The 26,791-nt window shown below is 50.4% G+C and overlaps 12 protein-coding genes across 13 annotated transcripts; 2 read left to right on the forward strand and 10 right to left on the reverse strand.

Annotated features, from left to right (window-relative positions):
* Positions 1-660: 660 nt before the first annotated feature.
* L3040_006863 (uncharacterized protein) lies at positions 661-2,103 on the reverse strand (the record flags this gene model as incomplete). The annotated part of the gene is made up of 6 exons (XM_066156062.1): positions 661-686; positions 780-949; positions 1,022-1,799; positions 1,852-1,885; positions 1,939-1,984; positions 2,060-2,103. The coding sequence occupies 6 exons, from the start codon at positions 2,101-2,103 to the stop codon at positions 661-663; spliced, it is 1,098 nt and encodes a 365-aa protein (XP_066010880.1).
* An 820-nt stretch (positions 2,104-2,923) lies between these two features.
* Positions 2,924-4,738, reverse strand: L3040_006864 (uncharacterized protein; the record flags this gene model as incomplete). Of its 2 annotated transcripts, none has more annotated exons than XM_066156063.1 (11): positions 2,924-3,094; positions 3,181-3,198; positions 3,325-3,613; positions 3,671-3,808; positions 3,865-3,910; positions 3,984-4,103; positions 4,165-4,183; positions 4,245-4,267; positions 4,337-4,430; positions 4,516-4,569; positions 4,658-4,738. In XM_066156063.1, 11 exons carry the CDS (start codon positions 4,736-4,738, stop codon positions 2,924-2,926), a joined length of 1,053 nt encoding a protein of 350 aa, XP_066010881.1. The 2 variants fall into 2 exon arrangements, with proteins under 2 accessions (XP_066010881.1, XP_007296833.1); XM_007296771.1 differs by having other exon boundaries at positions 3,865-3,925.
* Positions 4,739-5,144: 406 nt separating this feature from the next.
* On the forward strand, positions 5,145-7,016 carry L3040_006865 (uncharacterized protein; the record flags this gene model as incomplete). Its single annotated transcript, XM_007296772.1, has 5 exons — positions 5,145-5,340; positions 5,457-5,653; positions 5,764-6,122; positions 6,196-6,814; positions 6,864-7,016. The coding sequence occupies 5 exons, from the start codon at positions 5,145-5,147 to the stop codon at positions 7,014-7,016; spliced, it is 1,524 nt and encodes a 507-aa protein (XP_007296834.1).
* Positions 7,017-8,793: 1,777 nt separating this feature from the next.
* L3040_006866 (uncharacterized protein) lies at positions 8,794-9,762 on the forward strand (the record flags this gene model as incomplete). The annotated part of the gene is made up of 1 exon (XM_007296773.1): positions 8,794-9,762. The coding sequence occupies one exon, from the start codon at positions 8,794-8,796 to the stop codon at positions 9,760-9,762; it is 969 nt and encodes a 322-aa protein (XP_007296835.1).
* Positions 9,763-10,635: 873 nt separating this feature from the next.
* Positions 10,636-11,991, reverse strand: L3040_006867 (uncharacterized protein; the record flags this gene model as incomplete). Its single annotated transcript, XM_066156064.1, has 2 exons — positions 10,636-11,775; positions 11,845-11,991. 2 exons carry the CDS (start codon positions 11,989-11,991, stop codon positions 10,636-10,638), a joined length of 1,287 nt encoding a protein of 428 aa, XP_066010882.1.
* Positions 11,992-12,852: 861 nt separating this feature from the next.
* On the reverse strand, positions 12,853-14,085 carry L3040_006868 (uncharacterized protein; the record flags this gene model as incomplete). The annotated part of the gene is made up of 4 exons (XM_007296775.2): positions 12,853-13,150; positions 13,260-13,639; positions 13,696-14,003; positions 14,064-14,085. 4 exons carry the CDS (start codon positions 14,083-14,085, stop codon positions 12,853-12,855), a joined length of 1,008 nt encoding a protein of 335 aa, XP_007296837.2.
* Positions 14,086-15,362: 1,277 nt separating this feature from the next.
* Positions 15,363-16,434, reverse strand: L3040_006869 (uncharacterized protein; the record flags this gene model as incomplete). Its single annotated transcript, XM_007296776.1, has 2 exons — positions 15,363-16,272; positions 16,331-16,434. 2 exons carry the CDS (start codon positions 16,432-16,434, stop codon positions 15,363-15,365), a joined length of 1,014 nt encoding a protein of 337 aa, XP_007296838.1.
* Positions 16,435-17,405: 971 nt separating this feature from the next.
* Positions 17,406-18,402, reverse strand: L3040_006870 (uncharacterized protein; the record flags this gene model as incomplete). Its single annotated transcript, XM_066156065.1, has 2 exons — positions 17,406-17,474; positions 17,536-18,402. 2 exons carry the CDS (start codon positions 18,400-18,402, stop codon positions 17,406-17,408), a joined length of 936 nt encoding a protein of 311 aa, XP_066010883.1.
* A 1,532-nt stretch (positions 18,403-19,934) lies between these two features.
* Positions 19,935-20,894, reverse strand: L3040_006871 (uncharacterized protein; the record flags this gene model as incomplete). The annotated part of the gene is made up of 3 exons (XM_007296777.2): positions 19,935-20,012; positions 20,066-20,644; positions 20,757-20,894. 3 exons carry the CDS (start codon positions 20,892-20,894, stop codon positions 19,935-19,937), a joined length of 795 nt encoding a protein of 264 aa, XP_007296839.2.
* A 651-nt stretch (positions 20,895-21,545) lies between these two features.
* Positions 21,546-22,060, reverse strand: L3040_006872 (uncharacterized protein; the record flags this gene model as incomplete). Its single annotated transcript, XM_066156066.1, has 2 exons — positions 21,546-21,554; positions 21,602-22,060. 2 exons carry the CDS (start codon positions 22,058-22,060, stop codon positions 21,546-21,548), a joined length of 468 nt encoding a protein of 155 aa, XP_066010884.1.
* Positions 22,061-23,254: 1,194 nt separating this feature from the next.
* On the reverse strand, positions 23,255-24,627 carry L3040_006873 (uncharacterized protein; the record flags this gene model as incomplete). The annotated part of the gene is made up of 2 exons (XM_007296778.1): positions 23,255-23,434; positions 23,503-24,627. The coding sequence occupies 2 exons, from the start codon at positions 24,625-24,627 to the stop codon at positions 23,255-23,257; spliced, it is 1,305 nt and encodes a 434-aa protein (XP_007296840.1).
* Positions 24,628-25,614: 987 nt separating this feature from the next.
* L3040_006874 (uncharacterized protein) lies at positions 25,615-26,586 on the reverse strand (the record flags this gene model as incomplete). The annotated part of the gene is made up of 3 exons (XM_007296779.1): positions 25,615-25,725; positions 25,775-26,392; positions 26,482-26,586. 3 exons carry the CDS (start codon positions 26,584-26,586, stop codon positions 25,615-25,617), a joined length of 834 nt encoding a protein of 277 aa, XP_007296841.1.
* Positions 26,587-26,791: the final 205 nt, after the last annotated feature.

Below are 26,791 nucleotides of genomic sequence, written 5' to 3' on the forward strand. Positions count from 1 at the left end.
GTGTGTATGTGTCTGCTTTGGATACCGTCGCTCACGGACGTCTGAGGGCGCTGGGTCTTTTGGGGGTTGATGGATTGTAAAGGTAACCAGTATGGGATGGGATGGGGGAGAGTGAAGGGGGGGGGGGGGGGGGGGGGGGGGGAGGGAAGGAGGGAAGGGATGGGAAGGGAAGGGAAGAGTGTTGGTGATTAGATGGTGAGTGGCTTTGTATAGATTCTTTCTTGGATTAGCTAAGAGGGATTTTATTGCGAGTGTTTTCTTTTCTTTTCTATTTTACTTGGGGTTTCGTTGATTTGGTATTAAAAAAAGGATCGATTCAACGACTCGCATAATCTTTTTTTTTTTTTTCTTGGAAAAAGAGCCTGCCTTCGTAATGATGAGTGGGCGAAGCTTAGAGATGGGAATAAACATGACTATGAGAAAAAAAAAAAGCTATCGTATACTTCCAGGTGAGCTCGCTGCTTTTTTATCAAAAGTCATCACAGCACAGCACAGCACAGCACAGCCGTGTGGAAAACTACATGCATACATGGATAGATAGGGAGCTAGGTAAGCTAGCTAAGCTCCCGAAAACCACACGGGACGACAGGACAAGTTTCGGCCATTGACGCCTTTTCTTAACCTCCTGAGAGGCCGCCTCCTCGAGCCCCACCGCCGGTTTCACATGATGAAGAGGAGGTTGGTATCTAGACAGAGGAACCGACAGACTGGTTAGCAGCAGGATCACAGGTATGGATTGGGCAATGGGGTGCATATGTTGTGTGTATGTGTGTAAATACCGAGGGGGTGGCTGCAGCTCAGCTGCGGCTTCTGGCTGTACTTGGTGGCCAGCACGTCGCGGATGCTGTTCAGGAGCTGCACGTAGCTTTGCTGGGGGTTGGCCTTCATGGCGGTGATGAAGGCCCAGGACATGGCGCCGGTGGCCTGCGAGGCGATGGTGGCGTCGGCGCTGTCGGGCCAGTTAGCCATGGAAGGGGCAGCCATCGGAGGCGGAGGCTGGGGAGGAGGAGGAGAGGCCTACGAAGTCTGGTCGTCCTTGCTGCCAGACCACATGATGACATCGGCGGGAGAGGTCTTGGTCGTGATAGTCTTCTTGTAGGCCCCGTCGGTCTTGGACGCCTTCTTGAGGAAGCCGATGAGGTGGCCGGCAACCGCGACGTAGTTCCCCGCGCTGGCGGCGGACACGACGCCGAGGAGCCCCATGCCCGCCTCCTTGGCAAGGTTGGGCTCCTTCAGGACGCCCTGGGTGGAATAGAGATAGGGCAAGTCGAGGGCGGAACCGGAGTGGCACGAGTCGAAGATGGCAGTCAGTCGAACACCCGCCTGGAGCGGCGTCACCATGATCGCGTGCATCTCGTCGTCGACGATATGGCCATGGCGTTGGTAATCGACGGGGTAGATGACCTCGTCGCTCCCGTCCTCCTCGTCGCCGTTGGTATCCTCGGTCTGGCCGCCGTGCCCCGAGTAATGGAAGAAGAGAGAATCGTTGGGCTGGCTGCCCTGCACGAGCCAGTTCATGGCGCGGAGGATGTTCTCCTTGGTCGGCTGGCCCATGGGCTCCTGGGAGTCATCCGTGAGGATCACCATGTCCTCCCTCCGATAGCCGAAGCTCTGAGTCAAGTAAGAAGACACATTGCGCACGTCGTTGATGCACCCCCGGAGCTCGCCGTTCTGGCCGAAGTAGTTGATGCCGATCAAGAGTGCTTTCCTGCGACCGGCGCAGTTCGAGTACTGGAAGGCGTATTCTTGCGGAGCTCCGTGACCGAAACTCACCATCCCCTGTGGTGGTGGCGGTGGAGCTGGAGCCGCTCCTTAGCGCGAGGTAGCGTTGAAGGTGGGAGAGACTCATACCATGTCCGTATTGCTGGCCACGATCATGTTGAGGCTACGTAAATGAGAATGAATGGCTTCGAAGAGAGACCAGGAGTGGAGATGTACCTGCTGGGAGCCGTAGCCGTAGCCGTAGCCTTGTTGTTGTTGTTGTCTGGAAGAGTAAGCGGGTATCACGGAGGAGGGACACAGAGAGAGAGAGAGAGAGAGAGAGAGAGAGAGCACTTGCTGTTGATAGCCCCCACCATAGCCTTGACCTGGATAACCTGACATTGTTGAGAACTTGGTGAGTTGTAATGAGATGTGTAGTTGTATGCAATTCGGCTGGAGGAATCCGATGCATTAACGTTGACGTGCGAGTCGTTACAAGGTTTCAGATCCGGACTCCGTACGTGGATAGAAACGAGACTGACGCCAACAACCACCAAACTCACGACCATTTACAATCCGAAACTGCTCTCGCATCCCGATAAATCCAAATACTCTGGAACATCTGCCTAGGTTTCAAAAAATTGTATATTCTACAGTATACCGGTACACGCGAATGATTTGCATCATCTGCGTATCTATTTTTAGCATCAGGTGGGCTGCAGTCCCAGCGCCAAGTCGCCTGACTCGCTTGGGCTGCGAGCTTGATTTACTGCTTACGGAGACCTTCACTCTGAAGTCGGAGTGAGAGAGAGTCGATCGAAGTAAGGAAAGAACAAGGCGGCTTAGTCAGTACCACTTGGCGTGCGCTAAGGAACGAAAGAACTTGTGTTTCTTCCTCCTCTCCTCCTTTCCCCCTCTCCCTCTCTCCCCCTCTCCTCCTCTTTGCTATCCTCTCTAGCAAACAAATACATCAAACAAGCACATCATCAATCACTTTTGCTCCCACTCTTCCCCAGTCCACTGCATTGCCTCAGCCGCCCTGAGCCAGAATCTGCTCCCAATGCAACCCGGCGAGGCTCTCCACACCATGGAAACAAGGTAAGCGTGTGGTGCTGGATCTCTACTGGATTTGTATTTGTATTGCCTTGCCCTGCTCGTTGAAGTGCAGGAAAACCTTTCTATTTTTGGAGGAAATTCGCTTTTCTTCTCTCCCCTTGCCTGCTCATGGCAACGCTTCCGGCGAGCTCTCGCCGCCAGGCTTCTTCCCGTACACCACCCAGAAGTTCCAATAAGCATGGTATTTTCGATTCTTCAAGTCTCGCCTCACGTGGCCCATGAACGCCATCACTTCCTCGGCCGTCCAACCGAGGGCTCGAGTGAAAAGGGCTAGGCTCTAAATGGCCATAGCAACGTCAACAAGGGGCCAGCCGAAAGGTGTCGGGAGAGGTGAAGGATGGGACGTCGGGTCCCGTTACCTACCATACTTTGGCATCCCCACTGTGCGACCGGAAGATCAGTAAGTACATGCTCGGTTCTACGTATTTCAGGTGCAGAGGAAGAGCCTCTGTGAGAGAAACTGGGAGCGGGACGTGGGGAGGGGATCTGCTTTTGAATTATTCTTACAGTAAAATTCTCCATTGCCCACATACCGACTTCCTTAGCTCTCTTGTCCTTGGGCCACGGGTTGATCGGCCACTTGATCGGTACCGCGACAACGTTCTCGAATCCCGCATCAGCCATCATCTGTGGTACTTTGGGAATGGCATCAAGAGGAAATCCAGCGGCGTTCGCGCCCTCGTGCATGAGGCTGTGCCACCGGACAAGATCCGAGTCGGCTGGCAGCGTGTCATCGTCGCATCGGATGACAAAGTCTATATCGTGTATCTCGAAATAGCCTCCGGGCTCGAGAAATCTAGAACGACGGCTGTCAGAGCTCACCGCGGCCTCGGGGAGGTGCACCGTGTCTTACTCGAACGACTGCCCGATGAACTTGGGCCAGTCTTGGAAAGCACCGATCATGAGTTGGCTATGGACGTAATTGAAACGACGGCTAAAATTCCATTCTTTCTCGAGGTCATCCACCTCGAACTGCAGGTTGGGAGGGACGCTTTCTCGGACGTCAGCAACTGTCATGAGCCGACCCGACCGCGAGAAGGGACTGACAATAGAGGCTGTACGGCTGCCAGATCCACGCCCAACACTTGGGTCTCTGGATGCTCATCAGCTGTATCAAACCAGTTATAGTAACTACGACAGGCCGAGACAGGGGGGGGTCGGCTCACCAAAATCAATCGCCCATAGTCCTGTGCCACAACCCACATCGAGGGCTCGGTGCAACGTCTTGAGTGGTGCCCAGGTTTGCTTCTTGCCTAGGGATAGCCATGCGAGATGGTGCTGGAAGTCTACCACCGGACCGTCAGTCGGTGATGCCGTCTGGCTTCTTTCGCTGGCTCAGGAACATACCCAGACGGTTCTTCTCTTCCTGGGTTGGCTCACGTCAGTCGAGTGTCCGTCTGTCTCTGGGTCAGAAGAGGCCAGCTGACCTCGTCCATGGGAAGGACATATTCTTTTCTCTTATCAGCACATCAATCGACCTGACTGACTGAAGCATGATGATAGATAGCGGTCCGCTCACTTGCATCCATGTAACCATGATATTTCCGGCCGTGCTCTTCACGCAGCTTCATCATATCCTCACGGAAAGATGTGGCGGCGGTGCTTATGGAACCCTGGGTGGGACCGATCAGCAAGTATACCGAGGACCCGAGGTCGAGGTCGAGGTCGAGGTCAAGGGCGAGAACTCGATCGACATACCGTATCGAAAAGGGAGTCGTCCTCGTCGTCATTCGTGTTGTGGTCCACCACCTCCTGTTCGGATGTTCAGAGCGGTGTCCACTGTTCCACGGGTTGAATTCCGGGCGCCAGTAGGCGAGAAAGAAGCGGCGGACGGGCTTACATCTGGATCTGGATCTGGATCTGGAATTGTATCTGTCTCTACATCTGCCTCCAAGACGGCAGCAGGCGCGGTTGTATCCATATTGATTGTGATGGTAGGTTTTTGGTCGAGAGGAGCAGATGTTGTTTCTAGGAGTGAATCCATAAAAATCCATCAGTGTCGTCAGGCCATGTGGGAGGTCACACTGCAGGCTTGAGCGAAGTGAAGCGAAGTGAAGCGAACCGTTGGCTAACGGTGCAAGAGGCAGGTTTGCCTGACTTGCCTTGCCATCCTGTCAACGCCTCAGCCGACCGACCCCTTCACTACCAATCAAGAGGCGGTGAATGACCGAATTAGGAACGAAGAGGAAGGGAAAAGCACAAGCAAAAGCATAAGCAAAAGCACAACCACAACCACAACCGCAACCACAACTACAACCACAACTACAACCACAACCCAAGAATAATTCGAGTCTTGTCGATCACCTTATGATCGACTCTCACCCACGATGGAAAGTCTCAACGCCACCGCCACCGCCACCGCCGTTACCGTGCTGGGTATCACAGCTTATTTGTTTTGGGCCTGGCATCGCTTGTCGCACGTCCCGGGTCCCTTTTGGGCATCGATCTCCAAATATTGGATGGTCCGCCAGTCGTTGCACGGCCAGATGCACCGCGCGCTGAAGGAGCTTACGGACCGATATGGTGGGTAGGGAGGGCTTTATTCCGTTTGGTTTCATTTGGTTCCATTCACTTCCACTCAATTCCATTCGATTCCATTCGGCCGAGTGCATCCAGCCAGCTAATCCAAATCCTCCCAGGCTCACTGGTGCGTATCGGTCCCAATGACCTGGTCACCGACGACCCCGACGTCCTAAGGCACATGATGGCTGCCCGGTCGGCCTACTCACGTGGTCCTTGGTACGATGCCATGCGATTCGACCCGTCCCGTGATAACCTCCTGTCCATGCGGGACAACGAGAACCACCGCAAGTTGCGGAACCAGATGGCGGCTGGGGTGAGTGGAGTAACACGTGATCCTCACATCCTTTGCGACATGTGATACAAGTCACGTGACACAACACACCACACTGACTGTCAGCTGACTAACATGCGTGCCTTCCCTAGTACTCGGGCAAGGAGAATGAATCCATGGATGGAACCATCGACCGCCAGATCGCGAACCTGGTTCACCTGATCGAGACCCGCTACGTGTCGATAGGGCCCGACTATCGACCCATGGATCTCGGCCAGAAGAGCCAGTTCTTCACGCTAGATGTGATCAGCGACCTGGCCTTCGGCGAAGCCTTCGGCTACCTGAAGCACGACGAGGATGTGTTCGACTACATCCAAATTACGGATCGCTATATCCCCGCGATGCTGGTCATGGCCAACCTGCCCTGGCTGGCCCGGCTCACCCACACGCGTCTGTTCCGGCATGTGCTACCGAAAGAGAGCGACAAGTTGGGATTCGGGGCATTCATCGGGTGTGTATCCTTCGTATCTATCTATCTATGTACAGCACCCATATTTGACAGGAAAGCTAACTGCCCTCATCAGGGTGGCCAAGAAGGTCGTGCGCGAGCGCTTCCAACCCGGTGCGGAATCCAAGCGAGACATGATGGCCTCGTTCATGCGGCACGGCCTGACCCAAGACGAGCTCGCCGGTGAGTCCCTCCTCAATGTCATCGGCGGCAGTGACACCGTGGCCGCCACCATCCGCGTGGTCATGCTGCACCTCATGAGCGTCCCGTCCATCTACCGCCGACTGCAAGCCGAGATGGACGACGCCATCGCCGAAGGCCGCATCTCGTCACCGATCCACAACCGCGAGGCGAGACAGCTGCCGTACCTGCAGGCCGTCATCCAGGAAGGGCTGCGCATCATGCCTCCCGCCACGGGCTTGTTCAGCAAACAGGTCCCCGCCGGTGGCGACGTCATCAACGGCATCTTCGTCCCGGGCGGGACGCAGATCTCCTCGTGCGCCTTTGGGATTCACCACTCGACGAAGATCTTTGGTGGGGATGCGGATCTGTTCCGCCCGGAGCGGTGGTTGGAGGCCGAGGGAGACGTGTTGGCCCGGATGCTGAGTACGGAGGAGCTGATCTTTCACTCGGGTGGGTTCCAGTGCTTAGGGAAGCCGGTTGCGCTGATGGAGCTGAACAAGATCTTTGTCGAGGTATGTTCTTGGATGAGGGTGTGTGTGTTTCTTGGCTGACAAGGTGTAGCTACTCCGGCGCTTTGACTTTGGGATTGTGAATCCGAATCGGCCGGCGGACATAAAGAATGCGGGCATCTGGATCATCACGAACTTCTGGGTGCGGGTGACGAGAAGAAATCTGGGGGGAATTGGGGGGACTGGGGGGAGCGGAAGTGGGTGAAATGGCTGTAGAAGGGAGGGTTGGTTTCTAAGTTCCGAGGAAGCTACGAAAACTGATGTGCCACCCAGGAGAACGGGCTAGGGGGTAGTTCACGGGAGGGGAGGGGGACGAGGCAAGTAGATGGATGCGGAGCGCCATACATGGTGTTGCTATGACATGTACGTATATTTCGACGACCGAAGCGGTGGCATTCAAAGCATATCTGGCGTGCCTCCTTGTATCCCAAGGGCTACAGAGCAAAGCAGAATATGAAAGAGGCATAGATGCGAGCAGGCATTCGGGCTAGCTAGCTCAACCCAATGAAGCGAAGTACGGATTCCAACATGGTATTGCCGAATATCTCCTAGTCCTGCCACTAACTGGATTCGAGGTGATATAAAGCCTATAGTAGATTCTATATGGCACTCTCTTGATAATATGTAAGACATCTTGATACATTTCGCGGCGCGATAGATACTGATCTGATATGTAGGTTAGGTTAGGCTAGATTGGATATCTTTTCTGCAGCTGCTTTGAAGTTTATAGTTAAACTGCTTTGCAAGCAGGGCGGAGGATGAGGAGGAGGTTTTGGTCGCGGTGGTCATGGTGGTGGTGGGAGAAGAGCAGGGCAGGGGAGGGGAAGGGGAAGGGGATGAGGATGGGGATGCAGGCCGGGAAAAGGAGAGCCATCAATCCTTTACATCTCAAGAGATTTGTGATTTGAGAAGTACAGCATACAGCATACAACGAGGTCTTCTCATCCGAGATCCTATTCCAAGCTGTCGGAACTGAGACCTCGGTTACCGATCTTCTGATACCTAGCAGTCGGTTTTGGGTACTGTCTCTCTCACCGTGGTAGCCAAGTAGGGCTCAGCGAGAGTAGCAATCGACTCGGTCAACGCTTCGGTCAAGTTGGGTGAATGAGTCGAATCGGTCAGGTGACACTGACTTCCGTTTTGCTACTCTCCGTTTGGATCGGTGGCTAGGGAAGGTATATATAACTTGATAGGTAGGCGAGCTACGATTTCACTTCGTTAGAGGCATGTAAAACTGATTTGAGACTGAAGAAGCGTATAACTGAATATGGATTTGACTTGCTTGCATTATACAGTTCTGTGATACTAATGAAGCAGTTCTTTATTTACAAGTTTGGATTGGGATGTCTCTTATTCAAGCCTTTGTTTGTGTTGGATGGTGTGAAATTGAGGGTAAGGAGGTGAGAGGAAGAGGATAAAATAGCTTGTTAGAATTTAGGTAGTAAATATTGACGAGGTGGGATTAGAGTGATGTCGGGGTGCATAATGACGGTTCTGGGTGTCTTGAGAGCCGTTGGAGCGAGAGATGGAGTCTCTTTAGTTCTCAGCGGGGCAGAGGTTAATTTTTATTGAGTACCAGTCTCTGCTTACTCGTTGAAAATAGATGGGCTTGAAGCTTTTCTAGATCCTACGGTAAAGAGAGGTAGCGATAAGAATGAGGTTCGAAGACGTATAAATAAATATATATCCTGGAAAATATACGAAAGAAGGTGCTGCTGTATCCCGCGTTTCACGAACTTGGACCTGCGGGCATTATATAGTGATGACTGGTGACCGTTGCGGCTTCGCCTATGAATCACTCCACCTTGGAGATCCGCACTTGTTATTCTGCATCAGAAGCTTTGCGTACATCCAAAGCCTTTCATGGTCTCTGACGGCCAAGAAATGTAAATATATAAACCAGCCTAGCCACGACCCAGGTCTTCCAACTCCATCAACTCGCATATCACTCTCTCCCTCACCCACATGAGTATCTGACCACTATGCCTCCTCTCAAAAGCCTCCAAGGACTTCCTATCAGAAGCAAACAGGTCATTCCCTCTCCTCCCGCTTCTTCTCCGGCTCCAAAGCCTCCCAAATTTCACAAGTTTTCCGAACTCCCCGCCGAAATCCGCATCAAAATTTGGAAGTTCGCAATCAGACCGCAGCTGATCCAGTATGAATTTGACTATAAACACGGAGCACCCCCCTTGAACATTCCCAAGGTCAAACCAGGCAGGATTTCGTGCACCCGAAGTCCTCGCAACTTGCTGGCCACCAACCACGAGGCCCGCGCGATCGTGAAAAGCCTGAACCCGGACTCCTACGAATGGATCCAAGAAGACGATCGCCTCCTGATGACCAAGAATCCGTCGACGATACCAATCCCAATCTTCAACCCTTCCCTCGACACGATCCTGCTCCAAGGCCTCCACGAGCTCGGCTACTTTAGCTGGGCATACAGAATCGACAACGAGCGGCTTGTGCAGTACCAGCAACGGAACAGGCACATCCGATCCATAGCCATCCATAGCTTCCTAGAGGCCGCGTCGATCGTTGCAGGCTCCCACGGCACTCTCTACGAAGCCGACGCCAGAGCGTGCTTCGGAAGTGAGTCGGTGCTAGGGGAACTCTGCTATCGCGACATGGAGCGCGGATTCCTCAGCTACTACCGGCTCGAGGAACTCATCATTGTGTATCCCGGCGGGGAAAAGTCGCCGGATACGGAAGATATGATGCCCTTGCTTGAAAGGGCGGAGAGATTAGTGGTCGTGGGCGACGCGGAAGAGACGGAGAGGCGGATATCGACCTTCTTGGAGATGTTCAGCGAGCAGTTGCTGTCGTCGCGGCGCGCTTTTTCTTATTGGCACCCGGTAGATGGAGAATTAGAAGAAGTGGAAACATCGGAGTGGTGGAAGGATGCGAAGATCACGCTGATGACGGAAGAGGAATTGATGCGGAGGTTTCAATAGCGTGGCCGCGTCGGCTGCTAAATTAGGAAAACGAATGCAAAACGCGTAGAGCTATAAAATACTTTCTATGAACTCGTTTATATTTTGCGTAATGGATTTTCTATCGAGTTTCGGATAGAGATTGTGCCTGAGCTTAGTAGGATCATTGTTGACACGAGCTCCGTTACTTAGTCGTGGAGTCTTGAACTACCCGCTCTATCTGGGTCCCTTCTTCAGCTTAAGGCCACACATATATTACTGTGATTTCAGCGTGTGACCACTATATTTAGAGACTGAGCTATAGATATAGAGTATTGAAACCACGCCTCGGTGCTACTCTTGTTATTCCAAAGGCGGTTTATGATAGGATCGATTTAAATTATGCCAGTCAGCATGACCCTTCTCATACCTGCACTGATAAAATTTCAGAAATCGAGAGGATTAGCCCACTTGGGGCTTGCTGATAGTCTATGTAGATGTATACGAGCTAATAGAGATGCTATCCGCTTGCCCATAACTTTTGAGGGTTTATTTACACCTCGCGATTTCCAAGAACTTTCTGGCCATCTTATCTTAGCTGATAATCCCCCACGCGAAGATACGGTCCACTTCCTGCGTTTTTGAAAATACAGCATACTGTACAGATTCGCCTGGGTGCCAAGTGCTAGATAACTAGGCGAAACCAAACACCTGCAGGTGCTCATATAGTGTAAGAGTCTTCTTTCCTCTTCGAATATGAGTCCATCTATTATTTATCATAATCCTCCGCTTTCATACCCATCTCCCCCCGGAGCTTGGAATCATTCTCCAAACACGTCCGCAGAAGAAGATCGATCATGATTTAGAGAAAGAGCTGCATTCATGAGCATTCAGTTATAGCCTTGCTCACATGAGCTACAAGTAGAAGTCGGTCGCATCAACCTCCTCTAGAAATACATCCCAGACCTCGTGTTCAACCACACCCTTATCAGCGAACCAGCTACCGATCTCTGCACTTCCTTGAATGTCTCTCCAGGGGGCACCCTCCCCATGGTCTTTAATGGTATCCCAGCCGTTATCAGACTGATACAGTCCAGGAGGCCCATCCACAGGACCCAAACCCACTCCCGGGCTGTCGTCTCCTTCACCAGCACCCTTATCGTCTTCTGTACCGTCTCCATCATCGCTATCATCCATCTCCTCCTCCTCAACGTCCGAGTTCCCAACCCCATAAGCTAGAAGCTCCTTCTCCGTGATATCGTTGAACCTGAGGACGTAGTTCCAAGAGCCCTTCTGCATCCGCATCCAAGTGTAGACCGGACAGTCTAACCACGTCCACAGATTATTCAGCGTCTCCTTCCAATTACGGACAAAGATCGGGAGGAAGAAAGCCTGGATCGCATCTCCCGTAACCAGCTGGCCCCATCTACAATCATCTCTCTCATGCTCCGTCGCATAGACCAGCGTAACCTCCTTCACGTTCCCCAACTGCTCAACCACCTCCAACAAGCGGCCGATCGGTCGAGGCATATGCCTGAACAAGGGACTTGGATGAGCCTGCGAGATACCAAGGAGCCTGTTGAGCGTAGCCGGGAAGAGCTCACGGTTTATCATGGTGGCATACGTCAGGTCGCACGTGCCGGGCACCTTCTTCCACGCGACGACCAGCGAGCGGAGATCGAGGCCTCGCATCCCGACGGGCGCAGAATTGTTGGGAGCTGCAGAGACGTCGCCCATGTAGCGGCTCACAAACACGCGCAGGGTTTCGAGGTCGTCGAACATCAGGATGTCGCCGCGCGCCTTGCAGTAGGAGATGCCCTTCTTGTCCACCATGCCCTTGAGGTCGTTGGGGCCGGCGATGGGGGAGCCGGTGGTGTAGAAGCCGGTCTTCTTCAGCGTGCGGTCGGCCAGCTCAGCCCTGGTGTAGCGGCGCAGATGGATCTTGACGATGCGAGGTGGGGCTTGTTGATCTGTGGCTGTTGCGCTGGGAGCTGCTGCTGGAGGGAACTGAGCTGCTGCTGGAGCGGCGTGGACTTTCTGAGACGATTCATCGATCTGCTGCGGCGTCAGAGAAGAACCCGAAGAGATGGATTCTTTTGCGAGCGCCGCCGATTGTGAACCTACTGTTGCTCCGGGTGATACGTCCATGTGGTCGACGGAGGGTATCATGACATGGGAATCCTCTTTGCTAGGAGCAGAAGCTATTTGAGGGCGCTCGATCTCCATATCGAGATCCATTTCTGTCGGGAGCGTCATGGGTGTTGCTTGCATGCTGTTGTTGACGAGGTTCGATCAGCGAGGCTTGGTCAATCTTGTATCTGCCTCCGGAACAAAACAAACTAAAAGTGAACAGAGAACACTAAGCGAAACAATGAGCCAATCAGAACGTGACTTTGGTGCGCCACCGCCTTTGAACTGCTTATTGCGAAATGCCATCATGGTACCGAATCAAAGGGGATGGATGCATATGCATAAGCAGGCTTTGTGGTGTAAGTCAAGGAAGAACGGAATTATAATAAGCAGTATCTACATACAGAAAGGGGAAGCACGAACTCCTTCACGAATAAAGGGTGCCTAACGAGTTACAAGACATTACGAAGTAGCGGGATCTTTGCAAGAAACATCTCTTTAAATGCTCTCCAGTCTTCATGGACCCTTCCAGTAAAGCGTTCAGGGTTTCAGTCTCAGCGCGCAACACTGTCAACAAAGAAATAGTTCTATATATTTGGAAAACCTGCATTGATTGAGACGTTCCTTCCGTACACAGCTCTGTAGGGAGACTTCGGCTTCGTTTGCTTTATACCCTCGCCATTATTACAACCTCCTCGAAGCTCTCCTTTGGAGAATCACTTAGAAATCATCAAATAAACTGCCAATGCATATCCAAGTTCACCTCTTCCGTTTGCCCAGAAACTCCCCCCTCCCTATGTGGGTAGGGAAAAGAAAGTAGAGCTAATTGATCTTGTAAGTAAGAAAACGAATATCATCGTCTCCTCGTGTGAGAAATTTGATAACCTGGTGGTTTACATGTTTATTTTCTGTACTTTGGCTACCTAAGTCATGGCTCTTCGCCCTTTCCAGATAGACCGACCATACCAAGCTATCATACATCTCTGCCAATTTCTTCCGTATTCAAATCATTGGCCGCCTGTTGACGTGTGCCTCGAATTCTGGCAGTGACATCATCAAGAATTGGAATCCGCACTTTGAAGTAAGGCGACCCCTCGCGGTCCATCTTTGGAATCGGCGATTTGCCATAATGTAAGTTGGCCAGACGTGATCGGGTATAGGATTTAGAGACTCCTTGATCAAAGTCAACTCTTTGAGATTGTCAAACTGTATGATGGCTTCCACCAGGAGAGTGATAGCATCCCGGGTATCATTACTGAAACCTTTGTCTGGGTATTCAATTGTGGGAGGACAGAGCGCCCTGGGTAGCGTAAAGTCAGCAGTTACCTCTTGCGATGGATGATGAGAAACCCTCAGAACATTTTCAGGGGATCGAAGTAAAGAAAGTGCTGGGCTTCCCTATTACTTACAGGTGTCGTAGAACCTTGTCCTTGCAGCGTTTTCTCGGATCGTGAGTAGTGAACAGATTGAGGGCGTTTTCTCCGAGCAACAGAGTGTCCAGTTCAGGATTGAAAGCGACAGGTCTCAACATGTATTTCGAAAAGCAAGGTATCAATCTCTGCATGGCAACAGCCCTCGACTCCCTACATGCGAACCACGTTCCAGGAGGCTTGGTGCGGATCCGGTGGATAAAAAATCGATTCGTAGAATCAAGATCGCGCATCTTCTCAAGAACGATGATTATTTGCGGTTTGTGGCTGGATATCTCCCAGATTTGGTGCCTTACTTTCTTAGGAAGTAGGGCAAAACGTGATAAGTTATTGGGAGGTTCGATCGGAGAAAGAGAGATCTGCGGCACACAGTTGTTAGCAGATATCCATAGTTTAAAAGCGGCCGAGCACATACGATTCGGGATGAGCTTGGTGCAAGGGCCATCTTAGGCGCATTTGGGTCGCTCTTGGCAGTGTAAGCCAGCGTGCCTTCCTGATTGAGGCTAACCCCCGTAATTGCGTCCACGATCTGATTTATGCTTGTGAAACTGGGAGTCTGAGCTTCGAAAGTGATTCGGGACTCAGGAACAACTTGTAGATGCGCGATTTTGGGTATCAAAGGAGGCCAGTCAATATCATTGAAGCGATCATCAAGTAGATTGTCGGACCATATGTCTACAAGAAGCTCCATAGGAGGAATATTCGGTGGTGGGGGCACGCAGTCTGCTTAGAGGTCAGCTGGAGTCTCAGATATCTGCATAAAATCCATGTCTTTCAACTTACCGCTGGGGTAACGGGGCCTCATGCTTGCTTGATTCCGGTCGACCATTAACTGGCGCTGTGCTAAGTAGCCCCAAGAAGCTTTGTCCATCATGCTGATACTTAATTCGTTTATGAAGTAGGGGCGTGTATTCAAAGGAATAAATCAGGGGAGGAGGTCGAGAGGTGAAGAGAGGAGGGCCTGCGAGAATATCTTGGCGGTCGATATCTCCGCTTTTTAGCCGACGGCGCTAAGAACCCTAATTCATCGTAACATATACTATCGTGAATAGAAAGCCGAAAACCAATAATAAGCGTGCTCCGTTTACTGTCTGTGTGCAAACGATTATAAAGTATAGCCGCTTCGTATATTTAGATTCTTGAAAAACCAAGCTACAGTTATAAAGATCCTGTATAAACAAATGACTTTAAGAAGTAGTGATAAACATGAACGGAAGATGGTGTCCATCACGCTTTGCTCCTGGTATCTATGATGGCATGGAGACTAAGATATCGAAAAACTAGGAAAATCACACGGTACTTATAGGTTGATAGATCCAAGTCGCTCAAAGTGAAGCGATTGATGCCACCCACAATATATCAGCAGCACAAGAGCTAGCCTTTTTACATGACATCACCCGGGGATATCAAACGTCAGGACAAGATGCGCCACTGGCTGTGAGTGAGCATTCCAATCACCTGGCTTCTATGCCTTTAGACTATCAGGGAAACATATTGGATGATTGTGTGTATTTGCTCAGAGACAGCGCCTGGCCCTTGGACTGTAGCCTCGTGCTTATCACTCTGATTTCTCAGAGTCAAAGGCTAGTAGATAGGCCATTTAAAACAAGTTGAGTGTATCCACCACGCAAGAGATTCGCTCAGTGGAAGACGAGGAATCGGCGATGATGTAGCCAAAAAGGAAAGAATCGTCAAGTTCTCGTCACCTGTTGCCGTAAAAACTTCTGTTTTAAAGAGCTAAAAACACTGGAACATAAATGGAGACTATTGGTAAGAAATAAAACTCTCGTAGAGAGCCAACTATTTAAATAGCGCAGAGCCAATGGCCCGGGTCACTGCTGAGTAGAGCTTGCTGTGGATCGTCGACGAGGTTTCATTTCCTATCTTGGTCTCATCTCCCAGGAACATTCCACCCTCCAACCCCAACAAATACAGAAATTGTAGAACAAAATTAAGAGCATTTTAACCAGTTCAAAGCTCAGTCTGGATCTAATTTGTATCATCAATCTCCTCCATTGCCCACACCCCACGCCCAGCACACCACCGACATATCAACACGTCCTGCAGGACCAGCACCCCCATTCAATGCCGCATCCGTGGAATTATACGGCGGGGGCTGTAGAATAGGGAAGATTTGATGCTCTCGTGCTCCTCCTGCTCCGTCTCTGCGATAGAGTCATCGAACCTCTCCCTCACGTATTCAACAACCGCACCACGTGGGCCAACAGTCTCTGATCTCGGGACGTACTCCAAGCTTGGGATAAAAGCAGTCGGCTCCCATTCCATTGGGGTTGGACTGCTCGGATCTAGACCTCCCCACTCTGCCTCAGGTTGCGCCTCTCCCTTAGCATGCTTGCTCCATTGACTGTCAGTTCCTAGAATCAGTAGAGGGGGCTCCCACTTTTCCAGTGCGGGTCGAACAAACGGAACTCTCTTCATGATTGGGGCACGCAGATTCTCCCAGTTGTGACGGAAAGAAGGCTGATCAGTTTGGAAAGTGTGGGGAAGCTGTGGCCGAGCAATGGACGGGGTATTTGGGGTATCTGGGGTATCTGGTTCTTTGACAAGCAGCCGCTCTAAACCACTAAAGAACTGGCAGTAGAAAACCAGGTCCTCGCCCCGCAGAGCGCGTCTGGTTGCAACCGCCAGATTCTTGACTCTTGGAGGCTGCTCAAGTTCAACAATATTATCCTCGGAGAGCTCTGCGAAGTATTCAATGGTGCGGGTGTCGAGCTCAAGGTAGTCACGTTCAAAGTTGAAGTAAATTGGTCTTCGAACGTATGGGGCAAAGGCCTGTTCGTACATCTTCAACCCAGCAGCTCGGGAATCGGAGCAAGCTAGAAGAATAGAGGGATTGATGTAGCGGATGCGAAGGACAAAGGAGCCTGTTGGAGTTGTCAAGGATCTCTGAATTGCGTCTGGAGCCGTGAACTGAACCACTCGGCGATCGGGAATGGCGCGCTCCCAGATCATGTGCTGAATTTCTCGGGGGCTGAAGATGCGTGAATCAGCAATATATACAAAGAGACGAAGATGTATCAAGGACATACAAGCGCGAGAATTGAGGGAAAGTCGTCAATTGCTTGACAAAGTAAGGACAGGGGCTTGTAAAGAAGTCGATCCACTCGGGATCGAACTTCTGCGGTCGCTGCATGTCTGTGGTCAGTATTCAGAAAGAAGGGAGAAGGAGATCGAAAGGAGTATCTGCGTGATTGTCAGCAAGATCGTGGTCGACGCGCCTCGGGTTTGTTTACCTGTATCAAAGAGGACGGGATTCATGTAGTAAAGGCGACTATCACTATAATATCCCCTGTACTATAAAGTACAGAGATTTTGTGTCCCCAAACGGATATCGAGCTGGAAATTGCCGAATGGGATGTTGTGGTATCGATTGTTGATAAACACAGCTTTGAATCTAGGCAACACCCGATTACAAGCCGACTGATAAAGTAGACCAACCTAGGGAACTAAGTTGATCTAGCTATCAAAGGTGAATGTAAGCATATCAAAGGTGATTTGGCCTCGAATGTGTCTATAATTAAGGTGGATTCACAGATCACGTGCTGTTTGTGTTTGGCGGAGGAAGCTACGAGGATCGTGCCTTCCTCAAGTTGAATTTAGGCTGTCCCTTATAAGAAGCCTCAGGGCCATAGAAACTGAGCTTTCCACAGAAACCAAACAGAAATAGGGCATGAAACACCTTCATGCGGCAATTCCCTGGTCCCTGTATCTGCTTACCTATTTGTTTATATGTCGCCTAGCAATATAAGTAGAAAAACATCCTGCGGCGCTGGCTAAAAGAGGATTTCCACGTCAGATTTTTTCAAGGGGCTACAGAGATTAAATTTTACAGCGAGCGGAAATCTCAACAAGATATGGAGGGCAGCATGTTCTTATGATCTTCATTGTTCAATGTCCGCGTCAACGTTCAGGAACATTCAGAGACGTTCAGATTCAACGTACTACCCAGCCTAACCTCCCTCCCGCTTCCAAAAGCCCCAGAAATTCCAGATTCAGATGCCAGGCAAGTGTAGAACTCCGAAGCCTCGCAATAAACCGTTTTTCAAAGCCTATAAGACCAAACAACACAGCGACTGTCCCAGTTCGACATTGCACCTTCTCAAATTACGAAGACCGGAAACCGAGACCTCGGCGATCGAGAGGAGGAACAATAGAGGCCGGAGCTTTAGTAACCTGCAGATCTTGATCAGGAAACGGTACACCTTTTGGAGTCGTCTATGGACCTGAAACTCACCTCAACGCCCGCGCCAAGCCAGGCCTCAACACCAAGACCGCTGGTAAAGATAACCTCAGTATTGCTTATCCTCAATCGCTGCAACTCTAATTTCTCCTTCATGATATCGTTGTGAATCTTCGTGTCCGCCTTGACTAAAGCCTTCATCCGCTCAAGCTCACTCATCCCCGCCATCGCTGCCCGCAGTCTAGCTCTCTCCACTCTCGCCGCAACCAAGAGCTTAAACTCCTTAGCGGTAAACTCCTTGGTCAACTCGAGCTTTGCCTCGTCTAATTTGCATGCCCAAATACTTTGAATCCAATCACGGAGCTCATCGTCGTGGTCAGCAGTCTTCCATGGAAGGAGGCAGAGGCGGAGATTGTAGAAGCCGGCGACATCTTCAGAGGTGTGGATGTACAGGTCGTCGCCCGCCACAGCCAAGGTTCGGAGACGGGCGTGCATAAGACTGAGCTCCGCATCTGCCCCGGCGGTTCGACCGATCGTTCGTGGTTTGATGAAGGTGTTGAGGGTGCTTGCGCCATCGGGTCCATCAAAGAGGAGGGTATCGAGGAGGAAGTTGAAGGGAACGGGGTGGCCGATGCGGCTGGTGAAGGTATAATCGTAGATGCCTTCAGCTGCTTTGCGGGACTCTTTGTTGACCTGGAATATGGCGGGAACGGTGTAAGTGGCGCGGGTTCGACAGCTCCAGACAATGCCTCTCTTGCCCATAGCCCAAGTACTAGCATCTCTGATTGTCACAACGCGGCCTTTTGGTGCGCACAGTTGCCAGATCATGATGCGCAGTTTGAGGGGGAATTTGGGAAACAGGTGGAATCCTTTTTGTTGCTCTGGCTCGGGCTCGCCACTGAACTTGGCGTCGCGGTCCATTTCAGGAGCTGGACACAATTGTTTGAGGTGTGGGTGTTTTAGGAATGTCGAGGGGAAGGATCTTATCTGAAAGGCCGGTCTGCAATTTAAATTTATTAGCGTCGACGTAGGTCTTTCGTTTGAAATGGATATTTCAGGCTCTGAGTTCCAGCAACGATCACCTAGAGAATAGCTCCACTCCTCGATCTGCACAACCACACAGAACTAATGTCCTATAATGTCGCAGAAAGTTGCTCACAGAGGACCGATAAGGAGGATGGTAGGGATGATAATGAAACGACAAAAGAAAGAGGGTAGGTATACTTACTACAGCTCAATTCATAGAAATTGAATGATTTGAATCAGGAGTTGAAGAAGCTCCGCGAAGAAAGATCCCAATCTCGGGACCTGGATAGGGAAAAACTGGCGGAAAATCAACGAGAGGTGGAAGGATTGAAGAAGTCGGAGAAGTCTGGAAGTTGAGCCTTAGTGCCAGTCTCGATCTATAATTCTCTATCAAGGTCTGAGTTATTTGTTCGGCATTGAATGATTCTCGCGGGGCGTACCTAATAAACTTAGGCTGCCAAGAAAGAGAAGACAGCTGCGCTCCACGCCAAGAGATCGGGAAAGCAAAAGGCCACACAAAAAAAAAGAAAAAAAAGGGGGGGTCCAAGGCGGAGAAGGCTGAGGAGAATTAAGGCTGGTGATACTTCACCCGAGGTGATTGGATCAATAATAAATCTGTCGATCGTGCTGCGCCGAAGTTCAGGTGCGGACCAGCTCGCTTAAATTGTGGACCACCAATAAACAAACAAAAAACAACGCAAAAAGTGATGAGGGGAAAAGGAGGCAAAACAAAACAGCAAAACTCTCACAGCCAACTTACACTTTGAGCGGAAGTGCAAGCTGACTGCTTAGTACAAGGGCGGAACCATTGTTTACTATATGTTAGATCTCCTCTTTTCGGGAAGGGGTGTATGCTCTTAAACCCGGGGACGCCTTACTCCGGAGATCTAATGTAAACAGATGTGGGAAATGTAAATTATAAACCTGACTCTGGAATTTCCGGCCGAGAATATGCCGCTACGCTAACCAAGGACTACACATGGTACCCAGAGATGGGGAGTCGGCATCTATTGATATCGTTACGACGTCCAGCGAATCTAGGATATATTTACTGTTGTTACTAACATGAAGGGAGTCATGAGCTGGTAGGTGGTCCATCCTATGGTTATTTTTCATCGCTGCCCATGAATATAATTTTCAATTGTTTGCTTGAATGAAGAATTCCAATTGGTCAAGAGAAGAAGGTAGACAGGCACATTGTGATCTCAGCTGCATTAATTTCTACTAGCTGTCAAGCATCGCGAACTTTGCTTGATTGAAACCGCAGATTTGTCTGAAACTGTCCTCTCAATGGCTTCCTTATAAGTCAACAAGAACCCTGATCCCCTTATCGAAAAGTCTCCTGGATGTTCAAACTGCGCAGATGATGGTGTCCACTTTGCCCTTCAAACCCCTCCAATTTGTAACCTCCAATCATTTTCTTCTTCTCATAGGCCCCAAAAGGATATGCGGTGTCTCGAAATTGGTGGACGGATGGTCTTCAGCAGGCCCGCAGTGTTGTACTTCTAGAACAAGTTAGTAAACAATCCCATGGATCAGCAGAGGGATTCGAACATACCGAGCTTTCAATCAATCGATCCAATTCGCCCTTCTCCAAAGTAATAATCTCAGACTTGGAGAGCATCTCATTAGTGTCCTCTTCAAAGCACTCCCGGCATTTGAAGTGGTTGTACATTCCCTCAAAGTCGCAATACCCGGACGACATCGAGCGAAAAATCTCTGGATCAAAGGAAACGGACTCCAGCGACTCGAAGAGAGGGTACAGGGGGATGAATTCAACAGCACACCACTTCTCTCCAATGATCAGATGGCGCAGATTGTCGAAGACCTCTCCGTGGGTGCTCAACAACGCATCTTCGCGGCTGGTAGAGATTGTCACATCGGTCTTGAAGAACTCCCCGAGGGTTGCTGGGCTTGCGAACACGAGAACATCAACCTCCCAGTTGAAGAGGATAAAGCTAGCGGGAATTTGAGTCTCAAAGCAAAGCTCGTAGTGCCGCAAAGCCAATCGACGCGAATCGGAGCAAACCTGCAAGAGCACGGGGGGTTGTGCGTCAGCCTGGAGACCATGTTGCTCCACATCACCATATTTCTCAGTAATGTTGACGTAACGGCTCAGTCCAAGTCCAAACTTCCACTGCGCGGGAAGTTAGCAAGCATAAGTTCCACACGGGTGCTGAATGCGGAATGGGTTAAGGTGAATGGCATTGGAAGGGGAAGACGCCAAGGAAGTGATGTTATTTACTTACAACCATCATCTGGAGCTCAGGATACAGCTTTGGGAACAAGGTGAACTTATCGAGGAGGGGCGCCGAATTCTTGGTCACCTTTGCAGCCTTCAACTTTAAAGCCCATGGGTAGGCAGGTTGGATTCTGGGGCTCTTCATTGTGGCTTTGTTGTGAGGAAGTGCATTGAAAGGTCGGCGATTCGGACAAAGTTTATTGACTATCGAGCTGTTTTCGGTTAAGGAGTATCGAGATCAGACTTCTGCTGGGTTTATCGCGGGATAGGCTCTAAGATGATGAGCGAGGGGGTGGAAAAAGCTCGATGTTAGGATAGAGAGACGCGTCGGTGACTATGAAGATGCTGAGAGCTAGCGCGATTTTGTTAGCGCTTTCGGGGCACATAAGGCCCGAGTTTCTCTGCCCACTCTGGCAGGAACCCAGTACATGTCTATTTCTCATACCTATCAGCCTGTATATAATGGTATTTAATGTAATATCATGAATAATTGGACTTTGGTGCCGAAGGTGGTAAGTAGGACAAGGAGTTTACGTAGAGAATGACCCATGATTGTAAGTGACTATAAATATAGGAGCACTCTTCTGACTGTGATAATGCGCGCTGAATTGATATTTCTTGTTTCTATAGCTACAAATAATGATTACAGCACCTCTCAGATCTCCCTAGCCAGCAACTTGGTACGCCAACTTCAACAAGCATATTTTCTCTAATCCCAATTGAAGTATCAACAAGTAAGATGCAGTCACCTAAGACGGCCTGGCGTTTCTTCAATTTCTGCGAGATAAGGTCCCTTTCAGTTTCTCTGGCAGCGCAGCGACCAAGAATCAAGTGCCGTAAGCTCTGACGTACTACGTGCAGGTCTTCACGCACGTTCGGGGTGAGGGCTCCACCCAGCGAAGAGCAGAAGGCTTGCAGAATCTCGGGCGTCGAAATGTAAATAGCATCGCGGGTCCAGTTGATCCACACATACTTGCCGCCAAGTCGACTCTCCAGAGCCTTGGAATAGCCATGCATGTTTATTGCGGCATTTCGAGCCTCGGTGTTGACGTGAAACATAGCGGGAGCAGTCGAACACGACTTGAGCTTGTAGGTGTAGGGACGACTGGCTCGTCCAAAGCGGTCGTAGGTTGTGAGTCCGTCTATGATACGCTCGATATTGATTCTGATGATTCGAGGATCGTGCTGAACGCGCTGCCATATTGCCAGGCGAAGCTCGGCAGGTAGGCGAGGGAAAGGTGCAAAGGATGGTGGGCTGACTTGCCCTATGAAGTGTTGAAGATCGGCTTGAGTTGGGGTTCGAGACGACATTATGTGGTTCTTTGGATGCTTGCTGAAATTTGATGGTCTACATCATAAATGTTAGTCACCTAGGTAGGGAAAGAAGATGAGGGGCATGCGCAAGGTCCATGGTATACACTGTAGCGAGTGTGGCAACATACTTTGATGCAGGGGTATTCACAAGTCGAGAAAAAATGGAATAGACACTGTAAAGGCCCAGTATAGATAAGAAGATAGTTCGAGAGTAGGGAGACCATTTATATATAGAAACAGTTGAAATCCCCCTTGGAATTGAATGCCCCAGGCTTATTGATGCATCGGACTTGGATTCAATGCTGCTTTCCCCTTGGTGATTGCTGCACTTAAACGCCGAAAGTCCTTAATGAGACTGGAAACAAAGCTTCTTAACTTTCTTGTCTAAACATCACCAACTCTCTTTACCATCTGGATTAAACGCTGCTCCTCTGATAAGCCCTGCCTGTGACTCTTTACCAGGTGGATAGTTCCACCAAAGCGACTTCCATATTCTGTACCTTTTTCTGTAATAAGCAAAGATTAGGATAATGTAAATCATCGGACGCCTTAGAGCCTGTTTTGGCTCTCCGATGCAAGCCAAGATGCACCACGAAAATATTCTTGTATCTTGAATTTGCACCAAGATGCACAGCTTGACCTAATCCGTTTGGCTCGTAAATGCAAATTTCGTGAGATGTGCATCTGACCTTGCAACTTGAAGATGCACCATGCAAATAGCAGTTGCAGCAAATAGCTCTAACTCCCAAGTTGCAAGCTCAAGTTATCAGCTTTTTTTTGTTGGCAGAGCTCATATTATATCTAAGCCTTTAAAATACTTTGCACTGGTAATTTTCCACGTCCTCAAGATGGATCAGGTTGGAGAATAGTTGCAAAATTGATTTTTTTTTTTTTTACGACGACCTAATTCCGGAAGGGATACAAGAAAGGTTACACAAAACCCCGAAAAGCTTATTCCATTTTCGCCCAGAGTACACAATCCGAGAATAAAGAGATTCCGCGAAGAAAGGAAAGATCTAGTAGCCCGGGCCCCACTTTCAAGCCCATCCTCTGACCCAGTTCGTATTCGATAATCTAGCTTGCAGGAAAACACATCTGCCTAGAAGAGTCCGTCAAGATCCGCAAGCTCGACCGAGAAGTCTTGGTTTGACTTGATGGCTCTTGGCTAGACGGAAGAAAGGCGGAAGCCCCTTACCGCTGGTCTGCCCGAACGACGACAGTGATGGAATTAACTTGGCGAGCGACGATTGGAAGTGCGCTAGCCTGGTGGTTGAAAGCCATCGAAACAGGTGGAGGCAGCGGGACGTTCGGCTGAGCACCATTTCCCACCTCCGTCTCCTCGGCTAAGTCCTCCTCGGGAAAGATGTTACCCTATCTAGGAGTTAGCTTGACACATATTAAGAGATCAGAAGAGGGTTTTCAGGGTTGAGATGACTTACCTCCCACTCGTTGATGGCACGGACAAACGCACCGCGCGGGACGAACTTGAACGCGACACTTCGATCAGCAGGACGTCGGACGGTGTGGTCTTTCCAGCCCATGGTCAGCGCCCGAACGCCCTGGGTGAGCTGCAGGATGAGAGTGTCACCGGTCCCGCGGATGCCCTTGTCCCCGATTAGGACGCTCTCGAGGCCACGCATCTGGTTCAGGACCCCGCCGATCGCCTTCTCCATGTTCGTGACGCTACCGATCGCAATCTGGCGGACGACGGTATGGAAGTCGGTCATGCTCCAGCTGTATCCGCCGGTGATAAGGCTGAGATTGACAAGGTTGGGAACGACGCCGGCGTAGAAGTGCATGAGCGCTTCGGTGTCGGGGAAGTACATCAGGTCTTGCTTTGCGTTGAAGTAGATGGGGGTGCCGCCGAAGATGCTGGCAAAGCAAGGAACGGAATGGACCATCACTTCTTCGCGGGACTCTCTGCAGACGCTCAGCATGTAGGGGACTCGGTACTGGGCGCTAGGACGGTAGACCCAGTCTTGCGTGGTGGTGCGGCCACTGGCTTCCCGGCGAAAGTAGCCGTTGGCGCTGATCTTGATGACTTGGGGGTCGGGGAGGACGAGATCCCAAATCATACGTCGGAGCTCGAAAGGAAGCTTCGGAAATTTCTTGAGCTGGACGGGAGGAACGACCCAGTAGAGCTTTTCTTCGTCCTCTGCTGACTCGTCCTCTGCTGACTCGTCCTCTGCTGACTCGTCGTCTGCGTGGTCACCTCCATCGCCTATCTTCCCTCCTCCCCCTCCACGGTTGTTGACGCCTTTCTCATTTATCTTTCCACCCTTGTAGTACTCACCAATATTCTTGCATCCGGGTCCGCCAGACTCTTCAGCAGCGCCACCGCGGCAGAGTCCACTGATATCCCCCAACGTGGCGCCTCCAGTACGGTCTTTGTTGCGGTCCTTTCTTCGGTCACGCTTCTTGGCATTCTTGATAGCGTTCTTGTCTGTCCACTCTCTCTCGGGGGCTACCCAATTTGTCTCGGGGGCAGGCTGTCTCAGGTTGGTTGCATTGGCTTGAGCTGGCTTGGCCTTTGCTTGAGGGCGGGTTGTGGATTTGGGATTCATAGTGAGCTGCCTGAGATCAGTAGCTACTTACAAAGAATGGAGAGAGAAGAAGGACTATCATACCTTTTTTCCGAGGACTTTCGGGGCGGAGCTCTACGGATGGGTGGTTGGAGTGATTGTCACCTCGTAAAAATTGATGCTGTTGAAGTTGTCAAAAGTACATGTAAATGGAGAAGATGGCGATGGGACGAACAATTTGTACTCGAGCGAATGATAACGTGACTCAACTGCGGCCTGTGTGGACCGAGCTTGCTATTGTTCGCCGCCAGGTGAATATCCGCGAAGCTTCAAGCGGAGCAATTGTTTACTTTAGACGGTCACGTGTGGAGGCACTAGTGTAGGAGAGCACATCAGCCTCATTTGGTAGGTCCAGTGGTCGTGTATACTTGAAAGCCTAATAAATGACTCCAAGGACCAAAGTTACAGCTATATGGGCGAACCGTAATTCTTTACGTGCAGGATTCAAAACCGCGGACTCGGATTGCAATTGATCTACCTTGATGAAAACTTGTAAATATCTTCTCGGACTTCCTGTCCACTTTCAAAAGATTTTAAGAGATTTCAGATAATTAATTGATTGTGACTAAGTAAGTACTGGAAAGTCAGAGACGATGGATTTAAGAGAGCCGAAATTCTGTCCCTTAATGTGCGGCTTTATCCAGGCTACCCATAATAGATGTGTTGTGCACTGTGGCCTCACGTGCTCCCTTGTGCTCCTGCACGTTCCTGCCAAGCTCCCTAGCCTTTATGCGAGGTCACGTGCTCCTGATGTATATATACCGGTAGCAGTTGCTCCTTTGCTTAATCAGCGTCCGTCACGTCTCAGTAAAATTCCACTTTACGCAATCACATTTCTGAAGTAAAACCAAGAGCCCCCGGATGCTGTAGCCAGGCAGTATCTCATACGAATTTCGGCAATAAATATACCAAAAATCGGTATCTCCCGACCAGCTGACCAGCGCCAACAATTCTATGCGGATGAGGCGTTCACTTGGAGACGACCAGAGCGGCGGAGTGAGGCTTTATTTCTGGCATCGTCTTCTCGGACTGAGATGGTTGTTCTGATGCGACCAACGTGGAGGGCTTGTGAAGTTCGTTCTGTCTCTATTAGCTATCCGACCTGAGCCGCTCTTTTTGCGAACTGTACCAATTTTTGCCGCAGCTGTTCCCAGTTGAGACTTGAGACATCTGGGTATTCGTAGGTGGACTCGGCGTGCGGAGAGTCGGGTTGATCTCGATTGTGCTCCCAATCTCGCTTCATGCGCCGGATGGTGATGGAATCTTTTTGCAACGGACAGCCATATTCTCGAAGAAATACGATGTGTGAAGGGCTTCCCATATGTTCCAATTCTCGTGGCATCATGTATGGAACCAATGCATTAGAATGGTAACGGTAACAGTCTCTCTCGAAGCCAAGCAACGTAAGCTTTTTCTCTACTGGGGCAGAAAGCTTAAATGCGGGTGGTGTAGTCCAATTCATATGTATTGGTTGCACCATCTCAAAACCGAAGAACCGAGAAGCCGCGATTTCGGTTCTGAAAACGAGGACGTCGCGCGACCAGTCAAAATAAACGTATCTGCCAAGATTTTTCGGGAATGCTTTGTCGTAAACGGACTCTGCAGCTCGACGAGCTTCTTGATTTGTGTGGAGGATTGCTGGAATTTCGTAGCACACCGTGAAATCGTCGGGTTTGGCATCAGGAATCCTCAAGTGGTATTTATAATTAATGCGAACGATATTGGGCTCGGGGATACTCTCCTTCCACTGGATCACTCAATATTAACATGGCGTCTCATGATGGAGTGGAAGATTGGGAACAGGAGAGGCATGATGAAGTTCAGGCTGCCACGTACGATCAGAATTCGCAGCTCCAAAGGCAAATTCTTGAAGACGGTGAACTCCGGCTCCTCGCGCGCCGAGACGTCCTTGTTGGCACTTTTTGATCGTGATCTCCCCATGGTTCCTGTTTGTGGATGGGGTGGTGGTGCCCGGAGATGGCCTGGGAAGTCGAGGCCGATGCCTTTGTTGCTATCGACTGAAGGTATTTGAGGAGAAGGGATGGATGGATGGATGGATGGATGGAAGAAAGATGGAGGAGGATTGACGTACATGACGTGGACTTTTGTGGTTTAGCCCCAAAGTCTGCCGAGATTGGCGTCTTGG

Source organism: Drepanopeziza brunnea, assembly GCF_022702325.1.
Source record: "Drepanopeziza brunnea f. sp. 'multigermtubi' strain 214-2 chromosome Unknown ctg12, whole genome shotgun sequence".
NCBI lineage: Eukaryota > Fungi > Ascomycota > Leotiomycetes > Helotiales > Drepanopezizaceae > Drepanopeziza > Drepanopeziza brunnea.